At 40.4% G+C, this 20,415-nt stretch overlaps 2 protein-coding genes across 11 annotated transcripts in view; both read right to left on the bottom strand.

Annotated features, from left to right (window-relative positions):
- The window catches only part of LOC120947269 (potassium voltage-gated channel subfamily H member 6), a 26,657-nt gene extending 6,260 nt beyond the window's left edge, over positions 1-20,397 (bottom strand). Inside the window, exons 1-14 of one of the 10 annotated variants that reach the window (XM_040362447.2) lie at positions 20,172-20,397; positions 18,411-18,619; positions 17,991-18,221; positions 13,816-13,953; positions 13,593-13,746; positions 13,359-13,515; positions 13,177-13,279; positions 12,319-12,423; positions 9,851-10,011; positions 9,686-9,754; positions 6,971-8,068; positions 3,155-3,398; positions 2,890-3,071; positions 1,046-1,066 (exon numbers count right to left, since the gene is read on the bottom strand). In XM_040362447.2, the coding sequence (XP_040218381.2) occupies positions 1,046-1,066; positions 2,890-3,071; positions 3,155-3,398; positions 6,971-8,068; positions 9,686-9,754; positions 9,851-10,011; positions 12,319-12,423; positions 13,177-13,279; positions 13,359-13,515; positions 13,593-13,746; positions 13,816-13,953; positions 17,991-18,221; positions 18,411-18,486 (2,739 nt within the window). In that variant the 5' untranslated portion in view covers positions 18,487-18,619; positions 20,172-20,397. Of the gene's footprint in view, positions 1-1,045; positions 1,067-2,889; positions 3,072-3,154; positions 3,399-6,970; positions 8,069-9,685; positions 9,755-9,850; positions 10,012-12,318; positions 12,424-13,176; positions 13,280-13,358; positions 13,516-13,592; positions 13,747-13,815; positions 13,954-17,990; positions 18,222-18,410; positions 18,620-20,130 lie in introns of all 10 variants that reach the window. The other 9 variants (XM_040362450.2, XM_040362446.2, XM_040362448.2 and 6 more) reach the window with 9 other exon arrangements.
- LOC120947270 (mucolipin-3-like) lies at positions 14,330-16,664 on the bottom strand. The gene has a single exon (XM_040362458.2). It carries the CDS (start codon positions 16,346-16,348, stop codon positions 14,411-14,413), a length of 1,938 nt encoding a protein of 645 aa, XP_040218392.1. The 5' UTR covers positions 16,349-16,664; the 3' UTR covers positions 14,330-14,410.
- Positions 20,398-20,415: the final 18 nt, after the last annotated feature.

A 20,415-nucleotide genomic window follows, 5' to 3' on the forward strand; every position in this document is an offset into this window, starting at 1 on the left:
CCGTACACGTTAATAGAACTCTTGTATTGTACGTAACAAATTAGTGCTTTGTTATTGCTCTAATCAGTTATAATCAGTGTTTTGAGGTAAAATATTCAGTTTTTATAAACAAAACACAGAAATAATTATTCAAAACGCAAAATTATAAAATGAGCAATTTATCCACTCTACTATGATTATATTCTGGTGTCGGTTAGTTTCTCTGTGGCGAAATGATAACGCAGTATCGCTAAGGTTGTTAACGCCGTATCATACAGCAAGCACATTTAAAAATAAAGTATGTCTTGTGTAGGTTATGGTTATATATTTCATTTTGTGACATTAAGCACAACCAGTATTATTGAAAGAAGTGCAGGCATAATATATAAAACATGTAAAACAATAGATGTAGATTTATATCTAATTATGTTGATTTAGGCATGCCATCGAGAAAATAATCGATATCAATACTCATTACACTAAACATAAACTAGTGTCGAAATGCGGCACGCCTAGGGGGATGTCTTTAGAGATAGAATTAGGTTATAAAAATGATACATTATGAACTGAACCGAGAACATGCGTCTAATACAAATTTTGTCAAGTTGAATGGAACGGTTCTACTGGTGATGGCGTCTGTACGGTAAAAATGCATAAAAACTACAATAGGATCAGTAGTTAGTCCAAAACAAGTAATGATTTGTACACGCGTGCGTGTGTGTCGAATTAGTTTTCTTTAATAGTCGTCCAAATTGTATTCGCTCATGAAGCATTAAAATAAAATGATGATTTAGTTTAATATTATTACAGAAAAAACTCGATTATTGTAGGCAGTAGCATTCATTCGAAGGGTGCTTTATGATTATTCAAACGTGAAATTGTATACATTTCAGTGTGTATATATTTTGAACAGTGTTAGAAGAAGGTAAGGTTGTTAAAACAAGAGATTGGGAAAAAAATTATAATACTTTATAGAGGAACTGAGTAATATTTTGTTGGTAAGTGGTTTAAATGTCGTTTATAAACAAAAGACATAGTTATACTTCCAAAATCTCGAGTGCAATACCTCATCTTTGTCCAAGCCAAGCTGTAAAATACAAAAACTGGCGTCATTCAGTAAAATAACAATTAATGCGTTAAAGGTTATATTAAATTCACATTGGCACTACTAGGGAATAGGTGAATGTGAGAATGAAAGACGATTAGAGACTATATTTCATTTTGTTGCGATCATTTGAGTGTTGGTTCAAAACATCGAACTGAGCGCGTGTTTTGTACCAAATTCAGGTAAACAATGCATACCAGAAGTCACTGATTGATTTAAAGTTGATTTTCACCAGCAGCAGCTAAACAATGTAGAACAATACTACTTTTCGGGCAATCATTGCTCAAAGTTAGGCTAGCAAGCTTCGATAATCATTTGTTTAAACATAAAATTTCTGTTGCAATTGATATTCTTGGTACATTTCTAGGTATTACATAGTATTACTTAGTAGATGAAACGAGGTCATAAAAAAAGAAAAATAAATTAAAATGAAGCTATTTTAACCTGATCATTGTGCTGATTAAACAATTAACAACAAGTATGAACCTCACGAGATGTATATGAGATGTGGCCTTTTCTAATAAACCTTTGTTGTTAAGATTGATTGAACTGTTTGAACTGATGCTATAGATAATTCTTGGCCGTATAACAGTATTGAAGAAAAAATCAGGTTCGTTTCGACTTAATTTCATGTCAACACCACATTAGTTCCACGGAGAGTAAAAAGGAACGAAGAATTTTACTTTAATAATTTAGCAAGATTAATTAGTAAAACGCAATTAAAGTGGAATTGGCCATTGCTAGAGATTGAGCTAATAGTGATGAATGAGTTGAGTATAAACCATTATGAAACAAAAAGGATCTAATAATTACAGAGCAAATTGGGAAAAAATTATAAGCGAGTGGAAATATTAATGAATCTAATAGTATTGTAATCGATTCCTATTTGAAAAGAAGTTATAAGTGCATGTATTACGTTTGTAACTAATGTTTGAAGATGATTTGTGGTTACGAACGATAGACAATATACAGAGGGCATATTCACAAAAAGAATTAACAGTACAGTATAACAAAAAATGCGAGACCCGTTCAGAAGGCTAAACTAGCTAGTTTTGGTAGGAAAGTAAAAACAGAGACATTACTTAAGGTAAAACATGTCTGTATCAATATGATCCTGTCTTATGATAAATTAGGGATGTAGAAAGAAGGTGAACAAAATAAACATAACAATGCCGAAACACAGGAAGTGAGTTGGGTTTGTATGGCGTTTGGTTTGATATATTTAACCTCAAATTACTGTTAATCATCGGGTGTTTAGATTTGTTTTTTTTTTTTATTATTCTGTATTCGTAAACAGCAACTTCATTGGACAAATCAATGATATCGTTTTTGTCGAGGGTGTTTATTAAGGATTTTGTATGATCATATAATAATAAGCAATGAAAGTATAAAAACAACAATTGTGTATGTGTCTTTGTAAGTTCAAACAAGAATTTTTCGTGTAATCAACACTCGAATCAATCACACAGTATCCATTTGTACCATCCATCGCCGCGAAATCCGTTTCAGGCGTGTTGTCTTGTTGAAGACATTCTGTCTTATTTTGAAGAAAGAGCAGAAAACAATATCGCAAAATGCTTTGCTCCAGTTTCGAATGTTGCCTAGTAATCATATTTATCGTAATATCATAATTTTTATCATAGTGTGTCTCTCAATATCATCGACCACGACTTCCCTGGACTGGGGAACTAGTTTTGCAAATTGGAAGTTGTGCAGCACACAAAGATGCTCATTAGTATAGTACCGTACGATGTATAATTCGCGTATATTAAAACGAAAAACCCTAAAGTTCATAACCAATTTACCTCATCTGTGTCACTTCCCACGAGAAGCAGGTCGAAGGGTATGGCTGCTACCAGATCTATCAGAAACCATCCGCTCAAATAGTGAACGGCGATTCGTCCCGGGTGGGATACTACCTCGTCCTGCCCGTTTACGAACGTGGTTCGGAAGTTAATCAGTATATCAACAACGAAGGTTACGTCAACTGTAAATAGAGGTACATAGTGCGAGCGAATAGTTAGTATTGCATGTTTGTGTGAGTGAAGGATTAGTTTGGTGGTGGTTTACCTATTAAATCAATTATCACAATTGGATCATCTGCATATTTTCGATTCTTTCGCTGATTATAGTCCGGCTCGCTGAGCAGAAATGCGGCCACATACGGTGTAAATATTGCTGTGTACATAACTAACAACAGGATTATCCAATCCCAGACTGCTTTGAAGGGTGAGTAGTGCAGTATTGTCCATTTGTGAACACGAGGACTCTGCAGTTTGTACTCCGGCAGGACGTCAGCTCCCAGTGATAGAACCTGCAAGTACGCACCATTGAGGCGACCCGGAAAGAGAAGAGAGAAAAAAACAACGTTCCGAGTGTAATTAACAGCAAAGTCAAGGGTTTCTCCATCTTCTTCCGGCTTCGTTCGCAATCCGCATTAACCGGTCGCCGGTGGCGATTCGCGTGGGATTTGATATGGAAATAGAATTGAAATATTGATTCACAAAGCTCTCGATCATCATGCTAGCTAGCAGCTGCACCAAATCGTACACACGCTCATTGTTCCTGTGCTTTAGTTCTAGCCTCGCGATGACTGCCGAGGGAGAGAGAGGAGTTTCGGAAACGGTGAAGTTACGTAAATATGATCAAACATTTCTACCAATATTTTAATGCTATAAGGCTAAAAGTGCAGCAAAAGAAAGGGGAGCGTTTTAACTGTTCGATACACACGAGCTCTAACGCTGATGTGTCCGCGGCATGCTCACGAAAGTCTAGCGCGGCCATGCCATAGCTGTTGCGTGCTCGTTGATAAGCAGGGTAGTGGATTAATAGCAAAAACTACTCAAACGGCCATGAAATGTTCGTACATGTACATGAGGTTCGCACATGAGACAGGGTGGGTGGGAGGTGGCGGAAGGTTGATTGGGCAAACGTATGTAGCGCTGGAAAATGCTTGCTGATACTGCTAAACGGCTTGATACGCGCGGAAAGAGCAGGATAAGCGGGATTGGAACTGGAGCATGAGCAGAATGATATAATTACCTCTTTTCCCAAATTAGCTTTGTCGCCACTGAGCCCATTGAGGTTCAAATTGGAGTGGGTGGATATATGGTTTTCAATTTTGATCTGATTTTTCTTCGAATCCGAACTGAGCCGAACACTGGACCATTTTTCTTGCGCCTGAGATGTTACAGCGGAGCAAAGGAATAAACATAGCATGTCAATGAGAAGAAGGACATCAAAGAGACATTTTTGTTTAACAGCGATCGATGGAAGCTTCCAAACATGGATGCTTCCCATTTTCGATAACCGCAGTATTGCTGTGAAGTTTACACAGACCTGTAAATTTTGGGGAACAGATTTGTTGCGATGTTCATGGCTTAGCTTCGATTGGCGCACAAAGCTACGGCAGGATTTGGTTTTAAACGCAGAGTCTAGGCTAGTCGCGGTCGATGAGCTCGGCTTAGCTCCGATCTCGTTCGTCGTTACTATAAGCGGTATGTTGGTTTGATCCTGACTGTGTGCTCTATTCATCTTCATGACACACGATGATAACGATCGTTTGATTTTCCTTTCTTCGGTGTAAACCTTATTCATATATGCTTCCTTGTGCTTGGACCGGTTTCTTGAGTAGAAGGCGCAAAAAGCGCACGCACCTAAGTGTAACTTCTTTGTTGTTTCTTTTTGTATTCACTCCTCAACTATGTTGCATTGTTGCCACACAGTATGGGAGTGACAGGCAACTGACCTCACGACAAAGTGTCGTGTTTAGTAGAGTATCACTAACACCAATACCACCACAATCGGAATTGGTTAAATTGAACCAATTCGCCTCAATTTGGCATTTCACAGCCGCAAAGAATGTCACGAAACAGGGTACGGAAAACGTGAAAATCCACCCTATTGCAAACGGTCAAAGTGTTGTTCGTTTTTGTTCTGTTCAGGTTTGTATAATAGTACCTGATGCATGTGTCCATGTTGCGAGAGAGAATTTTCTACACACTACTACGAAATACATCGCTCTCCTATGCTCTGCATCTCATCCTCCCACACTTCCACACACATAAACTAACGCACGAACATACACAAACACACACACACATACATAAGGGCGCGCGCTTCGGCGCTTTCACTCCGAGTTTACTGGAGCTATAGTTCCAACGCTTGATCCTAGGATTCGTAGAAACGTAAAATTTTCCTTGCATGCGTTGGTGTGGATGCTCGGGTGGGAGCTCTCGCGTATTGAACTGTGCCGTTTCCGTTCCGCCTCAATATTGAAACACTACTAGGGACGTTCAGAGGACGGCACTGTAGAAAAATATGTTGTAGATAATGCGGTCGGAGCAAGTTACACTTCGGCGAAGAGTGAATGATTATTGATTTCTCAATTACACACGCGATTTCAAAAGTAGTGGGATATAGATTTTATGTTGTTATCGTCGTGTGTCTTTGTCGTCTTCGGTTTTAACCATTCTCATCATGTTTCATTGAAGATGCGCAATATTTCTAAATGGGACGGTCAGATATGTTGGGCTTTCTAGCAGCGATTGGAAAGCTCCTAACACTTTATGTGACAAACCGAAACCGACATTAACGCGACAGTATCCGATATTGCTTGAGTGAACACGTGAATAGGTTAGATTTCCGTACTTTACTATACTACACGAGTATTTTTTTTACTGAACTAGCTTCACATCGCCGCAATTGTCTAACACTGCGGGACGACTCATTGTAAAATTCGCGTCCTCGCGCTAACGATTCTCGCTCTCCACTAAAACTCATCGTGGTCCTGGGAGAAACATCCCTCCATGGTTTGCGCGAGATCCGCGTGGCTTTAGATGTGTGTGCAATCGACACAACGTGTATCCTTTGGCAGCGCTCAGTCTCCGGAACTGGGATACGTCCTCTCCCGAAACCGGGGCCAACTCGTGACGGTATTGCCAAGGCGCACTTCTATGTATTTGTTTACCGTTGCCCAATGCACAGCGAAGGATGTGTATGTGAAATGGATGAATGAGAGTGTATTGTACGTATGTGTGTTTTGTTGTTTGCTCTATCCTCTCATCTAGGTAGGACAAAAAACACAGAAAATATCTCTGGGAATCCCTGCGGCGACAGTTCGAATGCAGCCAGGGGGGGGGGGGGGGGGGGGGGGAGGGTTTTAGGAATCATCACACGGGGTATTTCGAGGCACATAAAGAACAAACGCTAAAATTATTTATTTTTCAATTGGCAAATGATCGCCGTAAAAGCTACGTATACGGGTGAAAACGTAGAAGAGCGGAAACTAGATGGATGGGACTGGCTGTCAAAAGTAGTGAGCACATCATGTGTCACCTGCCACGTTCACGAACAGATGGTTTGTATTAATCAAAGCAACCGGTTACGATACAACTGGGAATTATTGGACGTAAATATAATTAGGACAACCTGTGCAGCCTACCAACCAGCAGTCGCACCTAACTAGTTTAGGAAATATTTATGACCTCTCCGGAACGTATCATGAGCGAGCACGGCGTGTTTTAATATTTACGGGCGTACTAAGCGAAGGGATTGAAATGGAAGTCGTGACCTGTCCCAAAGAAATTCAATAATTACTCCATCGAGCCAGCAATACCTCCAGCTACGAGAATATTGTACGCTACCTTAGGAAGCGATTTCCATCTTTATGGCATGATTTTCACATCCTTGAACTCGCTTGGTAATGTTTGCTAAGTTGATACGAGAGTACAGCATATTTTTACATTCACCGTTTCTAGCTCGACGACTCGACGGGAATATGTAATGAGCATAAACAGTTGGGAATAATGTACGTCACTATTCGTTACACCTAGAAAGTTCTACTTGGCTAATGCATTGATCGGAAAAAGCATGCTGAGAACTTACTGTTTCCACCGGCTCGGGGAGTATTTTTTCGAACTTGTGCCCGAGTAGAGACTCCTTCGCGCCCTCGGTAGGCTCCGTGTCGAAACTGTTGGTCTTATGTGAAACCTTGCGCGATAGCGGCGAGAACTTGGACCGCGACTTTACGCTGTTGGCCTGCGAAAGTAACGATTTGTCCGACTTATTGTCAAAGGACTTCTGTGCTTTCGTCGTGTAGCACAGCCGTTCGGATAGGGCACTGTTGAGACTCTTCATAGAAATCGGCACTATGTTGGGCGTTTCGATGATGTTTACGATCCGATTGTCTTCGTCTGGAGCGAGACATTGATTCTTGCGATACACACTTTTTCCACTGTCTTCACAGCTTTGCTCCACTGTTGCTGGGACGCCTATCGGTAGTTGTAGCGTATTCGGTGGGTTTGGGTTCGGGCTACTGGTAGAACATCCGCAAGTTTCTCGGTTAGCTGGTTTCACATGCACGGCATGAGCAGCTTTGCGTAAGTTGGAAAGTATAGTCTCGGAAAGGCTGCACAAGTTGTCCACTGGCTGCTGGTGTAGCGGTTTACCGATCGGCCCCAATCCGGCCGACGGATGAAAGCACATCCCTTTAGGAAGATTTGAGCAACTTTTCGTGGTGAAAGACTTCTGCGATAGAAGCCAGCAATCATCATTATTGGTACCCGGCTTCAGCCCGCCCGGCCCGTTCATCGCGCCCATTATCCTTCGCGCGCCGTTGAGAATGTTCAGGCTTGAGAGCATCGATAGAGTAGACTTGTTGATGGGTGGCGTAAAAATACAGTTCCCAGAGGAATTGCGGCGCCTTCGGACGTGCTTTCTCTGTTCCATATAGTCCTCTAGCTCCCGTTCACCATTGCTACCCGAGGACAGATCATCGTAGCTGAGCGTTTCGCACTGCCTCAGCAAGCTGTCCAGTTTGCGTATTTCGGACAGTTCGACGCACGAATTAGCCCGCAAACTTGCCTCGGACATGATGTTGTCAACATAATTTATCTTGCACTCTGTTGATGGTGTGCCACTCACTCTTCCATCGCGCGTCCTTCGCGCCAGCTGAACAGTGTCACTAGTTACGGTAAGAAGGACCTGTTCAAGAGGCCATAAAGGTTCAATATGTATGAAAACGGTGTGCAAGGCAGGCAGTATGTTTGTAACAGTAACGTATAATTCACTTCACGAATATCGACAAGTAGGCGTATACTGCACACTAATCACACCAAACCACCAAAATCCAGTGACGGAAAGCTTCTGCCAACACACGAACTATTATTAGGCTGTTACTACTACTGTACAATGCTATCGTCGAGAGCTTCAATTGAGGGCACTTGGATGGCTGAACACGGGACACAATGTACTGATTTTTTTGTATGTATGAATGTTAGCAGAAACAACATATCTACGGGAAACTAGATACCGATAGGCAACAATATTATATAATTATGTTTTTCGATATGTATGCTGCTTCGAATAGAATGGGCACTCGGGATACGAACGTGAATTGCGAGGAAACGGATTCCCAACAGGCTAGGGTAAAAGTGTATCCGCTACTTTCACACTCTCTCCTACCATTCAAGCACGGTTTCGCTCTGGTACTACAGACTAGCGGGATACCGATATTATGGTGCGACTGCGACACCTACCAAGCGTTTCGAAGGCTTAACTTCCACTAGTGGCAGGCGCTGTCGGGAATAGTCCTTTTTGCACTTGGATTTGAAGAGGGAGTCGAAGATATTCGTGTCCTTCCACCTACACACACCTTTACGCGTCTAGCTTGTAGGGCGGGGAAGGCTCGGCATGAGAGGGTGGCGTGAGATAGCATCGTGGAATGGGTTCGTTCCAAGAAACATGATTCGTTCTCTCACTGGCGCGTGCTCAACGAAACGCAGCGTCTTCTCTACGCGGCGTGGTGAGCTAAATCTCTATACATGTGAAACATACATTCATACAGGGACTCAGGAACACAGACACACACACACACCCGCATACACTCCCGTGAATGGGGGCGCCTAGTGTTTGACGGTGTTGCTAGAACGGAGCACACAGACATGCAAAGCAGCAACTCACTCTACCTACCGTCGGTGTGATTGGCGTTTGCGGGTGCGTAGAGTGAAAAGGACATCCGGCCAGCGGATCCGGTGTGTATAGCGCGTAGTAGACAAACAACTGCCAACGAGAGAGCATAACAGGTGTGATGGACAGAAATGAGTGTGGCCCGCGCTGTATCTCCCGTGCTATGCTCCCTAATACTCATGGAGAAGGCGTTTAGGGGCGAGTAGGGAAAGGAGCGTACCTTTATTTTCCTTTTTTGGAATGAAGGGGAATAGCCCAAACACCCGCAGTCACTCACATTGCTCTCTGGCAAACGAATTCGGTACGATCTCGAGCTCCTAATAATGATTTTACATAATCAAACAGAACAGCCCGTGCAATCAAGCATAACAGGTGATGAAAGCACACCAAGCATCACAGATATAGAGCAAGAAGCGGAAAGCAGCAGGCAGAGAAGCAGACGGACAGGCAATTGAAGCATCTGCACAGAGAAGCAGTTGTGGCTAATAAATAGCGTTACTTTTTCTTTCAAGCAGTACGATGCAAGATAAGACCATAGCAGCGTGCATGCACATGCACAGGACGGATAGATTCTTATTCGAAAACGTTGCAAACAGTGTCGACACATTGACACAGAAGGTCGTGTCTTCTTACCTGAGCCACCTTCTCTCCCATGTTAATGGTCTGCCTTGTACCTTGGAAATATTTGCCAGAGCCATTGTCCTGCGTTTTATAAATAATTTTTGAAGTGAATAAAAACATAGAAAGCGGCAAGTCCGGCAAAAGCCAAGTCCATTGGGCAATAAAGTGAACAGGTACCTTAGCTTTGAGCGAGTCTGAAGGCACATTTGAAAGTGATGAACTGGTCCTCGCATCCTGAGCTGCCGTAGCTTGCTTCACGGGGACTGTTTTGTACCGCTGCAGGTCGCTTTCTGATGAGACGTAGGGAAAGTACAATCGTGCATTATGATTTACGGGACCTGTGTTGGCGAAAGGGACACACACGCAAAGAATATTTCGATTAGTTTGCTGCCAGAACGCACTTACGCTCAGCGAATAATAAATAATCCAATCGAAGGAAAATTTAGTAAGTTTCGTGTTGTAACAGTGTGTACACACTACTTTTGCTATGCCAAATTGCAGCGTATAATAATGAACGACAGCGCCGCATTACCACATAGCTAACGATCAAACGAACATATACAGGCCAGGCGTATGGATGAAACGGGATGATCTACTCTTGATCGAACTGCTCGAACAACAACCATTCAACAAATTCTACATGGATGGTGCTTTTTTCACATGCATTTTCTATTTTACAGTGTGAATTCAAGTGTTTGGCAATAATATTATTATTATATACAGCCATATCCCGCATAACGCGGTTAGATAATATCACATACGGTTGATCAATTATCGACGATGTGTGTAAATGCTGAATTTAATTGCATTTCGGAGTATTTCAGTGTCCCGGAAAATATCAGCTGATGGATCCATGAACTGCGACGAGCGGGATATGCTTGCATTTATTTTGGAATCTACTGCATTATATTCATTCCTCCATAGGACTTCGTGAGTGTTTATTAATACAGGCAAATTGAAACCAAATCATTAAAACAGGGGTGCGTAAGCTTTCCTTACAAAGCAAAGCGAACCATTTAGTTTATCGTTTGCAGTGTACTTTCACTATTTCAATCAGCCAATCTTGTGTGGCTTATCTAGTATAGTTTGGTTGATTTAATGGCCCTCGAAAGCATACAACATATACATTACAGGGAACAACGGGCTATTGTTATATTACGAATGAACAAACAGAAAACACACTGTTTTTGTCCTAGTAACCCGAAAGCGTATCTCACAAATAACCATACAAAGCAAGAGCGAGAGACAGAGAGAAGAGGAGAATGTTGAGATAGGAAAGAACATTTAAAGCTTGTAGACAGAGACGGCGAGGAAATGAATAAACGGAGGCGCATATGGACACAGGTATTACGGGAACACGTGTTGTTGTTTTACGCAGGCATAACAAATATTGTGATCGGAACCGTTACTCACCTCGTGGGATGGCGAATGTTCAGCAACAATAAAAAAAGTTGATTCTTGATTGAATATTATACAGTTTCAGCCAGCAAACTAAAATAATGAAAATTTTCAACAATAGCAAATATACCCTCCATATGAAGCTTTTACAAATAGTAATATTATTTTGCAGCTGAAAATAGCAGAGTTTGATTCGAAAAACGTTAAGTGGAAATAATAAAACAAAAACAAAACAAAAAAAAAACAAAACAAGAAGTGGAAAGCTCAACAAAATTAAGTGAATTTGTTGTAGTAGTGTACTTTCTACAATATAGCAAAAGGCATGCAGTTAAGAACAATGAATGGTTGAATGTGGTTGTCCTAACATTAAGACGACGGTTGGATGAATAGTAGATATACAGCATGATATATGTGGTTTGACATGTTTGTAATGATGATTAAATAGTATTTGTTTTATTAAATTATCTACAAAACACGTGAACAATGCGTAAAAAATGCAATATTAATGGCATCAATTAATTGACAGCTGCATCTTGATTTACATCTTATCTAGTAAGCAGCATATGTCGGTGGTAGGATTGGCGGAGTAATGGAAAGCGAAAATAGATGGTAAAATTAGGGTAGATAGAGAGATAGAGAATGAAAGAGACATATATAGGGATAGATATATGGAGAGACAGAGAAAGAGAGAGATATAGAGAGCAGAGAGAGTTAAAAGAGGATTTGCAAAAAAAATCTAATTGTCAATCGAGTATCGTTTCTAATTTTGTGCTGTACATCGCGACAGTGTAAAGAAGAAAAATGTTGGCTCGTGCTTCCTGTTTTGTTAACATTCGCGGGCTGTCGCGAAGTGCTTTTCAATTGCCAAAGGCTTTTTGCGTTCTTCGCAAAAGCAACGAGAGTTTAAACTGCTAGCGAAGAAGGTGCATTGACCTAAAAGCATAAACGGGAGCTGGTTGGTATGCGCTTGATGACCTATTCTGGTCTGCTCGCCGCAAATAATGTTTCAAATGATGCCTACAAGCAACTGTTGAGAAATGTACGCAAGATTGTCAGAATATTGTTGCACGTTGCAGGTGGTATCTGTATCATCTTTATGCAGATTTTTTGCATAATAAAAATGTGTCGAGCTTGTTATGGGTGCCAGAGCTGTAGAGATCAGTTGTAAAAATGTGGAAATGATGTTTTGTTCTAATTTTCTTATACGCAGGAAGTGTTGTAGATTCATACAGAAAATGTGGGTTTACCTCTCATGAAATCATCTACCGTATGGGCACGTTTTTCTACGAATCCACGGCTTGTTTGGAAATGTGTATTTTCGTAACAGCGAATTAGCTTAGCGCTTTCCACATCTACAAAGTAACCAAAACGTTAGGTTTGTATGAAAAAATCCACAAAGAAATGGGCAGCCATTGTAATCAATGTCCCATTTAGGTTCCCGCACCCTCGTTAGCTACGGTATAGAAGGTGCATTAATACAAGGAATGTTAACCTAAAAAGAATAATAGATCAAGTCATATCTGAATAATTTAATGCATTTTTTTGCCCAGGTTGAAGAAAGTGCGATGGCAATGGTGTAGTTGAACCCGGTAGTATAAGAAGCTGCTAGAGCAGACAATCCACTTTCAACAAAGAATATCAACAACAAATATATTTGATCAATTATCATTTATAACAAAAATGCGGCTTAGCATTTCGATGCTACGAAGCGTCAATGTTCAAGCCAGCAGCAAAACATGTCTGATATGCACTCTAGCAATATCCCGCCTTTTAGTATCAACAAATTTAGTTTAGACATGATGTAACGTTCATTTGTTCGAAAAGAATGTGATTTTTTTAAATAAGTGGAGTTTAACCATTTCGAACGGAAAGGAAAGAGTTCTGATAGGGAAAGCAACATAAAGATTAGAAAATCTCATTGTGAGCATTGTGATAGAAATAGAGAGAAACGGAAGGAGAGAGGGAGGGAGAAAGGAAGATGGACAGAAAGAGAGATAGATAATGAGCAAGAAAAAGAAGAAGAAGAGACACAGGAATGGGAGAGAGTAGAAAATGCGAAAAAAGGGTGAATGGAAGATTTGAATGTGTAAGTAAAACGCACTTACGTTTTAATTGCGCTTCAAAATCTAAGCTCTTAGTTTGCACAAATTCTGGCTTCATATCTTTCGTACTTTGTTCCTTGCTTTCATCTCTCGTTGTTTGCGTTATCTGAAAGGGTTTAAAACAGAACAGGGAATGAATCGGTTTTTCGGCCCATTTTCACAAAACGAGGGTTCATTCCTCGTACATCGGGAGCCGTTATAACAATCTCTCCTGGTCCGCTGAGTGTATCGATATCATGTGGGAGACAGTCGAGCTCCTTTGTTCTTGTCAGGGCAGGCGTTGACATGGGTGCCCAAATGTTCGCTTCCACTTTGAGGACTGTATTCTTGTTAGCAGGACTGCTGCAAAAGGAAACGAGCACGTCTTACAGTAGGATCACATTAAACAACGAGCATGATAGGTGATGATAGGTACGTACCTCTCGATGTGATGTTTCGGTGCAATAATCTCGTCCTCATCTTGTGTGGCATCGGAGGGAGGGGTCAGATATCCTGCCAGACGTAGACCTCGATCACGAAGGGCTATGTGACCGATTCTAAATGATTGTCGAAAACTAGCTCTCGCTTTGTCAACTGCAACGAGTAATACAGATTCTAATGGTGCGGTGTCAATGCCAAAAACGTTACAACAATCGTACTTACATTTGCTTAGTTTAACTTGTTCGATCGGCTCTGGGTTAGATGGATTTGATAGATCCTCAAAGTTTATGATGAATAGAGAGATATCATCGACTTCCGAGCGGATTGGAGCAATTACTTCCGAGCATAGAAACTTCGTACCTAAGATATGGAAACAAAAGTGATAAACAGCCTTAAACGTTATTTATCATTTTCGTTCATTCACCCTAGCGTGTATCTTATTTAAGAAAAGTTGTTCAATATTTGATAACTGATGAGCGAAGAAATAACCAATTGAGTGATTCACCGTGCCCGTTATTTTATTAGGATAAAAAGTTTATTACTTTCAGTCTACATAAATGCAATGACACAAAGAAAACGCGCAAAGTTCCAAACCTTTGTTGCTTACACTGAAACATGCAGTGGCATAATTGCAGAAAAGAAATCAGGTTTAAACAAAAATCTACTGCACTTCTTGCATGCTCGAAAACCAGTATACCTTTCTTTCATTAAAGATAGTGGAACAAATAGTCTGGTGTATTTTTTATGGCTTTTTAAAATTTATTGCATACTTCATAACAAATTAATGAACAACGATACTGAAGAGATTTGAAATTGGCTAATTGTTGACATAGCTTGAAGAAGAAGCCTTTGGTAATAATGATGTGTAGCCAGTTGGGCCGTTAGTCCTGGTGGAAAAACAAAATATGCGTTTTACCACATCGAAAAACGACATGTTCTCCAGATCGAATTCTTCGTGCTCCCGGAAAACACCGCTAGAGAAGTCATTAGGACTGATCGGTCCAACAAACAGTCGAAGATCGGACTGCGGGAAACCATCCTTGTAATACTTCTTGATCGTATCGTACGCGTCCATAATGACGGATATGAACAAAGATAATACCACATATATATAGAGGCTGGTAAAGGAGTACAGATAGATTCGGCAAAACCACCACAGCATCAATGATTTTTCCGACATGATCGAGAAGGTTGCAAACATATCGTCACCGTTGATAAGAGCGAACAGACACTCGGAGGTGGTAGAAAGCGAACGAAACTTAATGTGGTACGGTCCAAGCACCAGCCATCCACAGAAGGTGAAGCCAGCATAGATTAAAAGAGCACAGAGCAAAAATCGGCTAATTTTAGGTGCAGCCTTCTTCAGTGTTAGTATGACGACATTGTACGTTTTGAAGAATCCAAGGTAACGCAAAACACCGAACCAAACTAACGAGTTGCCCACACCCAAAAGCAGGGAGCAAACGTTCCAGTCGTCTGCAATAAAGTGCTTCCTTTCAATCTGCTCCTTAAGTGCCGATCCAATAATAAGCAGTATGTCGTTGAATACGATCATGATGTACCACATGTTGACGAACTCCCATTTGCCTTCGCAGCTAAGATCCTTGCCATAGGCTTGCTTGAAAAAATCACAAGTAGTCAGCCGCAAAATCTGGGCACGAAAAATGGCACGTGCACAGAGAGCAAACGAAACCAGACATATCACGATCACTAGAATGTTCAACAAGCTGCGCAGTGCGTCGTCTATTTGTGAGTTTTTGATAAACTCTACATCGCCGTGGCAAACCAACCGTGTAGGTTCTGCTTCCAGCCGAAGTACCATTTGGCCATCGTGGTCTTGGTTGTTGAAGAAAATCATTATATCGAAACGATAGCAATCGGGAGCTGTTATTGGCCCCGCCGCCTTGAAATTAACAGTTTTGATGGCAAATTTCAATTCCGCCTTTACTAACGCCGAGAAGTTGATATGAATATCTTTATCGTGCAGGTACGCCTGGCTCCCGTTTGTGGTCACGTTCTGATACAGATCCACGCACAGTGTGTCAATTTCCGGGTTAAATACGTAGCTTTCGTTAAATCCAAAGATAGTACCATCCTTGTACCGGTACAGACACAATCGCATGGGTGCCATCGTATTGTCCTCGGTTGGGAAGGAGTAGGGCCCGATCGCCTGAGGAAGGTTGGCGTATCCTGCTGCAGCGTAATCAATCGTTTTGAAGAACTCATCGATCATGTACACCGATAGCGGGCCTGTCTCGGGTGGATAGTTGTTGACCTCCATCGTGATATCCCAGCCGCGGAGGAAGAGGTGTGAAAAGGTGACCGTGTTGTCCCATGTGTAGTTCACGTGCGTGTATCGGGAATGCGCAAAAAGACACAGTTGCAGTGTTACGAGCACTATTTTGATAACTTGTACCACAAACTTGTAAGGGAAACGTCGCTTCGCTTCCCATTTTTCGATTGGATTCATGAAGAAAAACTGCAACTTCCGCCTCAATCGTTCTTCCATCTCGTTGATGCGGGCATCCTGCAGTACGGGAGACTCAACGATGCCCTCGTCGTCAGTTGGTTCCTTTGTTTCCACCGCCATGTCACTGTTGCTTCTGGTTCGCTGGCTCGAAACGTAAGGGCGTATGGGTCTCATCGTATCATCGAATTGTACGTTTTGCGCTCGGCTAATACCTCTGTCTCTGGATACACTACTTTCTTCTTGATCACCAGTCGAGATAGTGGAGGATGAGTAAACACTACTCATTGCAGCAGTATAGATTAACGCGTAGCCAGCTTCTTTTTTTTGTTCTCGCTTATCAGTTAGGTTGGAATGAAAAGTAAACAAGAACAATTGTGATGATACTGTCAACGGCAGGTTCTTGTGTGATTCACTGTTCTATCCCGTTTTCTATGTACACCAACGCAAACGAATTTTTCGAGCCATAGGAACTTTAGAACTCTTATAAAAGTTGTGCGTTGATTTGAATTGGTTTCATTTTTACCAATCGATACAGCTTTTCTTCGTGACAATGAATTTCTCTTCTTGGGTCATATTTATGTTGACGAACAGTGGGTGTACCATTCGGACAAGAGCGCAGAAGTCAATGTGACGTTCGGTCAAATATAAATAGAAGCGTGAGAAAACTATGGGCCCACTGCATGCCAGATGAACGAAATTTTTTGCCATATTTTCCAAATGTTCGTGAAATATCCACATCGCATGATACATTGACTGCTGATTTATTATATTTACAAAAAGAGACATAATTTGCGCGATTTAAAGATATACTATAATGGCATACCATTTCAATGGAAATATATTCTGAAATGTTATGTGAGAGCTACCACTGTGCATAGCCATAATTGTGGCTAAATTCTGTTTTCAATCATTTTAGCTTCCGTTTTTTATGCTAAAATAACAATCTTATAAATACTCATTCGTATAAAATTTGAGTACGCGGGGCATTCAAATTATGAAATACTGTCGAGTACGTTTACATTTAATGTTCTTATTTCTCTTTAACTTCTTAATTTATGACGTTTATAGGAGCATAAGTCATACGAGTCAAGTTCCCATTTTTATAATAAAAATGTAGCATGTTTTCGCTAGCTACATATCTAACGCATTCCCAAGAACTTTTATAAAGTCCTTTAGTTGGTCTTTGATTACAGATTATTGAACTGTTGAATGAATTGGTCATGTATCTTTTTTAATTAATTTATTCATACATGCGGACACGAGTGAAATTTTATTGTGAAAAGATTTCAACGTTTTAGTAGGAAGAAACGAAATAATGTAGGTAATAGACTAATTTTGTTATTAATGTAGTTTTAGAACAAATTTCACCCGTATTTTGTGTATTTGAAATTTTAACGGGCAATCTCATATGCAGGTAAGTTAAATCGGAGTGAGCTATTTATATTCACTGTATTTTCGATTTGTTTGCTTACACAGTTTACAGTGGAGTGGATAAAAACTTTGGTGATTAAAAATGTCGTAAGTCGAATAAGATGAAAAAAAAAGTTCTAATAATTCAAAATCATATTGTTGTTATTCTTCTTCTTCTTCTTCTTCTTCTTCTTTGGCCTAATAACTGTTGTTGGCCAAGGCCTGTAGCACTAATGGGCTTGGCTTTCAGTGATTTATTTATTACATAGCTGGATAGTCAGTCCCTACGTATGAGGGCACGGTCCATTCAGGGCTTGAACCCATGACGGGCATGTTTTTTTTAGTCGTACTGGATGACAACTGTACCATGAGACCAGCCAATTGTTGTTATTATATGTATAATAATATTAAAAAGACGATAAATAACTTTTCCGTTAGGATTGACCGATACCAAACAAGATAATATACTTGCTAATCGGAAAATTGCGAAATGATTGTTAAAAGCACAAATACTTACCATCTTTTCGGTAGTAAAGAATTTCAAAATGTTTTTCTTCGCCTTTTCTTAGTGCTTCCTTTATAGAGTCCATGACACCGACGGAGGTCATTTGGCCCTGCAGGAAGTCGGTGCAGGCTGATCGCTGCATCACTTCCGCCCTGGTAAATCCCGTCATTTTGCAGAATCCATCGGAACAGAAGATAATGTGGCATGATTCTGGTTGTGCGTTCGCTACTAAAAAACTTCGATCTGCAAGTAGAAACGATAATTCAAGCTCTAGAATTCGATCGCTGCAGCGAAAGTAGCTAGTATGTAGAACAACTATTAGCATACGCCACAAAAAGACTAGTAATGTGAGTCATTATGCAGTAAGAAAATGAAGCAGAAATATTTGTGAAATACAATGTACGGTTTTTAGTATTTAGCAATAATACTTACTGTGTGTATCAAATTTTCGAATAATTGTCTCGATAAGCGTTGTTTTGGGAGCAACGTGTCCTCTGCGTACTGGCATTGTGCATCAATAATATTTTAATTGCGCTACTATTGAAAACAATCAATCGTGTCGAATTGATTGATATCACATTAATTAAATTTACTGCTATTCTCATTCAAGTATGCTGTACAGTATCACTTCACATTTCAGGCTGCAAACAACAATAGTTATTAGAACAATAATCAGTATGAGTGTATGCACTTGTATTGTTTTTTTGCTTATGGCAATGTTGTGGATTGATAGATTTGAAACATAATTTTGATTCGCAACAAACAACATCGATGGGAATTGAATATTTGATAATAGTTCAAATAAAAATGAATCTTTTGTTAACAAAATCTCTATGCTGTGTGTAACGAGTTGCTTGTGTAAGGTAAGCGCAGTTCCAAAGGCAGCTTTAATTCAAAAGGTGTGCAAACAACTATCCCTGGGGTAAGGTTCATTTGCTTTATTTTTATTTTATTGATTTTAATAATTTGCACCACTATTACCGCCCGAGTACGGGTAGCGAAACGCAACCAAGTTTGAAAAAAAGAACAGTACTAAAGAAGGGACCAAAGGGGCAAATAGACAATAAAAACAACGACAAAAATAACACCAAATGCAAATCGTTTTGAAAGTGGTGAGCTGATTGCATGACAATAAATAAATAGATCTGAATAAATACATGTAGACGGTGGGAAAATGCAACAAAATAACTGATCGTTGTATACAAACAACAAATAAACACTTTTCACTGCCTTGCGTTCAAGAACTAGTACATGAACTGAAACGCTAAATAGGACAACTATTTGCACATCGTCAAATCAATGGTACGATTTCTATGATGCCGTACAAAGTATCCTTTTGGAAATGTTCTCGCTCCTCGAAAAGTGGAACCGCATGATGTGCCATATACTCGATATCGTAGCAAATGCTGCTCGAGCCTCCACGCCAGGTATCACTTTCATGGCTGTATTTTACGTTCATTCACGCTCTCACGAATGGAATACATAATTGCTTATATACTCATGTAGTAAGCACTGCAGATGTCCATAACACGCTTTGTGTTGATAACTATTCAATGCCTTACTTCATTTTTAGGGAACGGTGACACTACACGCTTTTGCGCACTTCTGTGATAGCAGTTTTTCAGCTCTCTGCCATAGCAAAACAAAAAAGGAACAAAATGCTCCTGAAAAGGGTCCCTCCTTTTGCATGACGAACTCTTGTGACACTTTTCACCAACTTCTTCCCCTACACAACATTCTGTTTAATATAATTTTAATTTATTGAGTTTACTAAATAAACTGCACTGACGCTTTTCGGAACGATATTTTACAATTTCTCGCTATCTCTGTGACGTCATCGATATTCTTGGCCTGGGTCAGACCTTTTTTGTTCGTGCTATTAATCTGCACTGCACGTCCCCTCTGCTATGCGGATTTTTTTTGTGCACTCAATTATAACGCTTCATAATGAAATAGTGTAAAGAGAAGGCTCACGAGTCAGGAGCTTTTATAAGCGTAGATTGGTATTAACAAAACCGAGGCGGATATGAACTCTCGTGAATTGTAAAATTCTGTACTCTGAGAATTTCCATAAAGTATTAGGACACACAAAAGCATACGCCGGTACTATCACTTGTTATCCTTTGCGTCGAATAAATGTAATTGAGCTTACGGAAATGTATAATTTTGTGGTGCTTTCGAATATTGCCGTACCACGATGAACTGCGGAAACGCACAGCACTCGCACTCGTTTATTTTTGAACCTCCGTTCTGTAATCACTAAGCGTTGAATAGGTGTAAAAAATGTACAAATGTAGCACGAAATTGAGCGTATCCTTGTGCAGAGGCAGGTGCCGCGCGGGCCGGACATGCGGGAACTATGACACTACACGGACGCGTGCAACTTCGCCTAAATGTCTGCATAAACTAACTGAAAATAAAGTAGTTAAATGCGGCT

Source organism: Anopheles coluzzii, chromosome 2 (assembly GCF_943734685.1).
Source record: "Anopheles coluzzii chromosome 2, AcolN3, whole genome shotgun sequence".
Lineage (NCBI taxonomy): Eukaryota > Metazoa > Arthropoda > Insecta > Diptera > Culicidae > Anopheles > Anopheles coluzzii.

Bases quoted from the DNA above. Each gene is read 5' to 3' on its own strand.
- LOC120947270 (XM_040362458.2), bottom strand. From the start codon at position 16,348: ATGAGTAGTGTTTACTCATCCTCCACTATCTCGACTGGTGATCAAGAA.